This window comes from Echinops telfairi, unplaced genomic scaffold, assembly GCF_000313985.2.
Source record: "Echinops telfairi isolate 266 unplaced genomic scaffold, ASM31398v2 ScPeMD7_2;HRSCAF=8, whole genome shotgun sequence".
Lineage (NCBI taxonomy): Eukaryota > Metazoa > Chordata > Mammalia > Afrosoricida > Tenrecidae > Echinops > Echinops telfairi.
This window is the reverse complement of record NW_022103898.1, coordinates 18,619,615-18,627,059: the sequence shown is the minus strand read 5'-3', so window position 1 is coordinate 18,627,059 and position 7,445 is coordinate 18,619,615. Positions and strand designations below refer to the sequence as shown.

The following is a 7,445-nucleotide window of genomic DNA, read 5'->3' as shown; positions in this document are numbered from 1 at the left end:
TCACACAATGATGGTTTTTGTTCTTCATAGGTTTTTCTTTTTTAAGGAGAAAAAGGTATTTCCTATAGCTTTGTGGGTTAGGGAGTGGTTGCATCATAACATGTTTCATGTTTGTAGGTAACCTTTCCTTTCTTGCCCAAGGGCAGGGAGTCTGAGACTCGGAGGAATGAAATGAGTTGTTCAAGGGGACAGGGGAAGTGATTTTCTTCTCAGGCAGGGTCTTTAACCTGGGCCATCACCCACGTGTAACTACTTCACGGTCATGAACAATAAGGCTTGCATGGCTGTCCTCATCTTTAGAGATTACTGGGGCACATGAGGGAATGTACCTTCACAGATGAATGGTTTTTAAATGGGAAGCTGCAAGTGTCTAATTATCAGCCTGGCAGGCTTGATCGTGCCACTACACTTAGGACACTGAACACCCGATTGAGAACTACTTGTATAACTGAATTGCTATAGAGTGAGGGCGATCATAAAGACTGTCAGTACATGCAGCTGGACTGGCTGGAGAAAGGGTTCTCATTCCAAGATGAGGCACATGGCAAAGAATCAATGAGTAGCTGTACTATTACTGGTTATTACTGTTACTGGTTATTGTAATTGACAGCAGGAGAAATATCTCTCTGTCTATCTAGATAAACATATAGCAAACATTAAAGGAGTCCTGGGCATAGTCATTATACTTGGGCTGCTGACCACAAGGTCAGTAGTTTGAAACCACCAGCCATTCTGCAAGAGGAATATGGGACTTTCTAGCCCTGTAAAGAGTTACAGTCTCCGAGATTCACAGGAGGCAGTTCTATAGGGTCCTATAGGGTTGCTGTGAATCGGAATGGATTTGTTGGCAGTGAGTTTTGAGAGCAAGAGAACATCCAACAATTTCCCCCTGTATATGTGTGTGACATTGATGATTTGCATAATGCTGTACATCCATGGCTAAATGCCCTTACTATGATCAATAGACACTCAGTGCCCACTAAGCAACAACTCCCCTAGCCCCCTTCCTCCCACCCCTGGCAGCCAATAATAAGCGCTGGTCTCTGCACATTTGCCTTTTTCATATAAGTGGGATCGTTTAGTATTTGTCCTTTTGGGTCTAGCTTATTTCACTCAGCATAATCTTTTCAACGTTCAGCCATGCTGTAGAATACACCGGGACTCCAGTTGTTTTTGTGGTTGAGTAATAGTCTATTTATGTAAAATGGAAGCGACACATTTTGTGTATCCATTCATCAGGAGGCACCTTTCTGTTGGTAGAACACAAGGGATAATCCAGATGATGTTAAGAGTGAGGCGGTGAATTACTTGATATACTCTTCCAGCCATAGTTTCTGTCACTGCCACCAGATGACTGGTGAGACCATACAGACAGGATGTATGGAACTCTACTGTGGGGATTGGTCAGTTTTTCTAGCCTCTTGGGTTCAGGAATAGGGATCTTCCTGCCATCACGAGAGAAGAAGAAGCGGAGCATATCCTTTGGACCCTGAGACCTCCACATGCTGAAACCCCTCGATCCACGACACAGAACTTTGATAGCCGAGGAGCAGCAGAAAAGCGGTGGCAGCAAAACCAAGAGCCCAATGCAGAGGGATGGGTTCCCTGGCCCTGGAGCCAGAAAACCGAGTGCCTTTGGGCAAGAGGCTTGCTTACTGAGTAGGGTGTCGCTAGACACTTAATCTAGAAGGCTAGGCTTGCTGACCCATAGAGCTAGCTAGAGCTGAGAGCATCCTGGTGGAGTCTTACTTCTTGTGGAGTGGGGTGCTCTTTGGGCATTTATCAGCAGAGTGAAAGAGCTTTGTATGAATAACCTGAGCAGAGCAGAGCAGAGGCCAAGGGATTGAGTGGCTGAGAGGCCAAGAATCAGAGAGAGGTGTGCCTGTGGCCATCACTGAGAAAAACGTGTCTTGATGGAAGAGCTGCATCCTGAGAATTCCTGATCCTGAATTGTGCCTGGTTAACCCGATGAATAAACCCCACCCACATGAGTCTTGTTTGTGAGTCAGCCGTGGCCATGGCAATGAAACATCGAGCCCAGCAGAGAAGGAGCGAGTGCCTTGGGTAGAAGCGGTCAGTGTCTGACGTGGTAAAGAAGGTTGGAAGGTGGAAGTATCTCTGACCTTCACCTCGTGGGCACTGGTCTTGGGCTGATTCTGTGAAGTCAGAAGAGGCCAGACCTCATGCCCAGGCTGTTTTTACAGTGAATAGCACTTATTTAGGACCAACTATTTGCCAGACGTTGGTCTTCATGCTTTGCTTTAATGCCAGGATCAACTCCATAAAGGGGGAACCATTATTGTCCTCATTTCTCAAACCAGGAAAGTGGGACAGAGAAGGGAAATTCATTGAGATTGCCAAAGGTCACCGGCAATAAGTGATCGAAGGAGAAACTTGACATTCTTTCAAGTCTACCTAGAAGAGTCTCCAGAAATCACGAAAACAAAACCAAAAAGACCCTGCTGACCTGAGCAGAGCTGCAGACAACTCCCCAACGGATAACGATACTCACTTCCTAACTCCTGAGCGCAGCATCTTCCGCCGAGGTGGTTAGCTCATGACTAGACACCACCGCCTGCAAGTCTCACAGTGGGCTATTTCTAAAGGAGCTCAAACAGCGGTGCCAAGTGCCACCAGCCGTTCACTGGACTCACCTCCTTGGTGGAGAGCGTGACATTGAAAGCCCCAGCCATGAAGTGGGCGAAGGATGCGGATTTAAAAAAATACTCGGAGATGCCCAGGTAGAGCATAGCGTCAGTGCGCTCTGGGAGTGTGAAGGGAACTGGGGCGAAGGGCGGGTCAGCCAGGTTGTCCAGAGGGTAGAATGTGCCCTGTGGGAAAGCAGAAAAATTCAGCGGGTGAAAACTCAAAGGTGCAGCACTAAAGAAGGTGGATGTTCTCAAGGCAACATCAGGAAAATTCCAGAAACTCAGGGAAAGGATGAACCCAAAAAGAAACCAGATGAAAGAACCCGTTTCCCAAGTGCAGTCTGCCTGGCTCCTGGTGAGTCTGTGTCTTTCAGAGCAGAGCTGCGCTCCCGAGGCTCTGCAAGGGTTGTCACTTTACAGAGTAGACCCGTCTCCTGAGGTGTCACTGGGTGGGCTCCAACCTCTAACCTTGTGGTTAGCAGCGCAGTGTGTCACCATTTGCGTGACCTGGGGGCTCCAGAAACTCCGCAGGAACGGGAACCTGATGAAGCCTTCTGACCTTTAGCTCAGTCCCCGAGACTCGGTGAGCAGGTTTAAGCATGTCTGTCCAAGGAGCCCTGGTGGTGTCGAGGTTACGCAGAGGGCTCTGATTCACAAGGTCAGCAGTTTAACACCACCAGCCGCTCCATGTGAGAAAGATGGGACTTTCTATTTCCTTAAAGAATTATAGTCTTGGAAACTCACAGGGGCAGTTCTACCTTGTCCTATAGGGTCACTATAAGTCAGCAGGACTCAATGGCAGTGGGTTAGTTTTTTCTGTTTGGCCCATCCTGGGTATAAACCCAGTGGGGATCTCCTGGCTGGTAGCTTCCTCAAAGAAAGGACATTGAGTGGGAAAAGACAAGTTCTAAAGAAGTCCTAAAGTGCCAGGTAGAGATGCCAAAACTTTGGCCTTCAGAAGGTGTGGCTGTGAACACCTGAGTCTCAGAAAGATGCAGAAGGACCCAGGGCTCCGAAGGGTTCGAAGCATTTTGGGGATGTGCCTAACTCTGCCCTCATTAGCCTTGGAAGTTACTGCAAACTGTTGTATGGGCTAATATTTAACTGCTTTGAATAATCCCAAATGAGTGAAATACAAGTCAATGTGTATTTAAAAACAAACACATGATTACATTAGTCTTTGGACCAAGACTACACATATAAGCATAATCCATTACTTTGTCAGAATTAGCAAATACTATTCTCAAAGGTTAACGATCTGATTAATCAGCTAACCCAAGAGTTAAGAAAAAGAGTATCAACGGGTATCATCAATTGTGTGTCAGGGTCTAGTACATCCAGACCACTCCTCTAGCTGTGACACTACTCATAAAGGAGATAGACATAGCATGTGCACTCCGAATAATCATTTGACAATCAAGAAAATGCCAAAGAGGTTTCTGAAAGAGTGTACACATGGAGGCACGACTTCAAAAGACATTACATTATTTGAAGAGCATGCATGTTGATTTCCCTTTGCACCTACTTGTTTCCCAGTTACTGACTGGTGAGTCAGAATGAGGATTCTGAGGATGATCCAATTACCTTCAGATTCAGGTCCATGTAGTTCTCAGTAATCTCTGGAGCATCGAGTAGGGAATAATCCAGCAGAGTGTGGTTGTTGATCCTGGTTAGAACTAAACAAGAGAAAAGCAAAGTCTACAGGTTCTAAAGGCATAGTATAAGAGATTACGTTTCCCCACGCTAACACTAATTTTAATCCTCTATTTCAGGTAACCATTCCCCCTTTCATAAGTAAGACAGGTGTGCATTTGAAAATCCAGGAAACTAAGTAAGTCAAAAGAGGAAAGTAAAGATCTTTCATAATCACATTACTTAGGAGTAACATGTTGGAGTACACACACACCGTCATTCTTTAAAAAAATTAGCGCAAAGTTTCTTAGGTCCTGTAGGCACCAATCCTCTCTGCCAATGAGTCCGTGCTGACTCATAGCGACCCCTGTGAGTTTCACCGACGGTAACTGCTGAAGGGAGTAGAAAGCCCAGTCTTCCTGCCTTGCTTTCATCTGTGGGTGGTTTTGTCGGTGATGGCAGAGTGGGCTGTTAACCAGAAGGTCATCCGTTTGAACCTTCCAGCTAGTCCTTGGGAGAAATCACTCTATGGAGTCACCATGAATGGGAATCATCTGGATTTGGATGTCAAGTCCAAATTTGTTTAGTTGTAAACAATGCTTTCAGATCTCAATCGCAATGGGCTTCCCATCCTCCATCCGTCTTTGACGGCAGCAGGACAATAAGCCGTTCCGCACAGAGGAGATGGAGACTCCCAGAGGAGAGGGACTTTCTTAAGGCAAAGTGCTGCCATTGGGTGCTGTGACGGGGCAGTGCAGCACAGGGGTTGCTAGGTTGTAATCTTTAGAACAGGTCACTAGCTCTTTCTCTTGTGGGGCCTCTGGGTGGATTTGATCAGACAACCTTTGGGTTGACAGCCAAGTGGTAAACCGGCTGTACCACTAGGGTTCCTCCCAGGCAAACTAGGACGTGAGAATCCTCCTCTAGCTCTTGCCTCACCACACCTTCCTCCTCTTTCCCTCTCTCCCTCGCCCATCCATTCATTTTCTTTCCTGCATCTGCATTCTTTCAACAATCTCTTTCTCCAGCCACCCATTTTTCTTTTTCTTATCCATCCACCCAATATTTAGTCAACCGGTTATTGGACTCATAGCAAACAGGCCTGAACACCACCCGGTCCTGCGCCATCCTCACAATGGTTCTTATGTTTGGGCCATTGCACAGCCACTGTGCCCGTCTAGCTTGTCAAAGACCTTCCTCTTTCGCTCCCTTCTGCTTTACCAAGCACGATGCCCTTCTCCAGGGACTGGTCTCTCCTGACAACATGGCCAAGTACGTGAGGCGAAGTCTCGCCATCTTTTCCCAAGGTGGTGCCAACGGCTTCTGCTTGACCGCTATCCTGAAGGCTGGTGGTTGAAACCCACCCAATGGGATGGCAGGAGAAAGGGCCTGGCTCTCTGCTCTGCTGTGAAGATAGCAGTCACAAAAATGCTCTGCGCTGTGACATGTGGTCAATCAGAAGGGGCTCAATGACAACTAACAGGAACAGCAGAGTGGGCTGGGCGCTCTGCCTGGGCCTGGGAACCCCGTGGGTCAAAGTTCCTGCCCTCAAGGAACTCCTAATCTGGTGGAGGACACACACGTAGACAAGGGGGCTTCCAAAAGTCCTAGAAAAATTCTGGTTTTCAATTCCATTTGCTCAAGAACTTTTAAAATTCTCCACCCCCCCACCTCAAGCTTGACATTTTAATACACTATCATAAGTGTGGCTCTTAGGACTGAGCTTCTGAGAGTTCTACCACAACCACATTTTCTTCTCATCTTTCCCATCTCAGAAAAGGGTGATTCCATTCTTCCAGTTTTGCGGTTGCCTAGGGTAAAACTCTGGTTGGGTCCTCAGCGCCTCTTAGGATTCCCATTTGATTTGCCACTGTTTTCAAAATAGAGTCAGAATCCTCCCAACGATACCTTCAAAATATAGCCGGAATCCAACGTTTCCTACCACCGTCACCATTTCCACGGTGGCCAGCTGCTACCTTCGCACATCTGCACGCCCACGGTAGTCTTTGAAGCGGCCTTCCAGCTTCCACCCTCACCCCCTTCTTCTTCCAGAAGCAACCCTGTTTGAATGCCAATCCGTGCTCAGCATTCTCCAAAGGCTCCCCGTTTCACTCAAGCTCAGTGCGAGTCTTGGAGGAGATCGAGCCAGCATGCTCCTTGGAAGCAAGGATGGCAAGACTTTTATCTCAGGCATATACTTTGGACATGCTGTCAGGAGAGACCAGTCCCCGGAGAAGGGCATCAGGCTTGGTACCACAGAGGGGCAGTGAAGAAGAAGAGGAAGACCCTTAACAAGATGGATGGACATAGTGCCTGCAACACTGGGCTCAAACGTACGGACAGATGTGAGGATGGCTCAGAGTGGGTTTTTTTATTCTGCTGGTATACACAGTCTTGTTCAAAGTCCAGACCAACTTGCCAGAAACTAACTAACCACCACCACCACCATAACCAGCTGGTCTTGATGACCTACAGAGGCTAACCATGCCCTCTCCCCTACCCTGCGTTACCTCCCTTCTGGCTCCCTTTCCCTCTCATGCCCTCTACTCCCAGTACTGACCCCTTCCCAACACACTTGGCACCCTTCCCAATGTAGGCCTAGGCATCCCCCGGGGCTTCCTTTACTTGGAACGTTCTTCATCCAGGTGAGCGGAGGCTCACGCTCTACTTCCTCCGGGTCCTAACTCGACACCACCTGTTCAGTGGCACCTTTCCTGGTCACACCATCCCAAATGAAAACCCTTCCAGGGTCCTAACCTACCATGACGTCTCTCCTTGGATTTTCCTTATTTCTCTTTCTTACTGACTGTCTCCTCCCCAAGTGCCCTCAGGACAGGGCTCTTGGTCTTCTAGGTTTACTGCTTCACCCCCAGACCCAGTGCAGAGCCCCACCTATGACGAGTCCTCAGGACATTGCTGGTGAGTCAGAGGGGAAGTACCAAGCGAGGGCTTACAGGAACCTGGAAGAGGTGTGAGGGGTGACCTGAAGGCAGCAGGGAGCCATTGAAGGGTGGGCGGGAATAATTTAGTCAGATTGGCATAAGTTATTCTGAAGAGGATGGGTTTCCTGTCTGAGCTGGAATTCTAGTTTGTGAGGGTTTATTTCCCAACTGGCATCCTGACTGTCTCCAGGAGCCACCCTCTCCTGCAGCGGACTTGAAGCTG

The 7,445-nt window shown here is 48.0% G+C and overlaps 1 protein-coding gene across 1 annotated transcript in view; it reads right to left on the bottom strand.

Annotated features, from left to right (window-relative positions):
- Nucleotides 1–7,445, bottom strand: part of BPIFC (BPI fold containing family C) — a 49,022-nt gene that overhangs the window by 16,442 nt on the left and 25,135 nt on the right. Inside the window, exons 8-9 of the mRNA XM_004700323.2 lie at nucleotides 4,233–4,324; nucleotides 2,655–2,831 (exon numbers count right to left, since the gene is read on the bottom strand). Coding sequence (XP_004700380.2) covers nucleotides 2,655–2,831; nucleotides 4,233–4,324 — 269 coding nt within the window. The remainder of the gene's footprint in view (nucleotides 1–2,654; nucleotides 2,832–4,232; nucleotides 4,325–7,445) is intronic.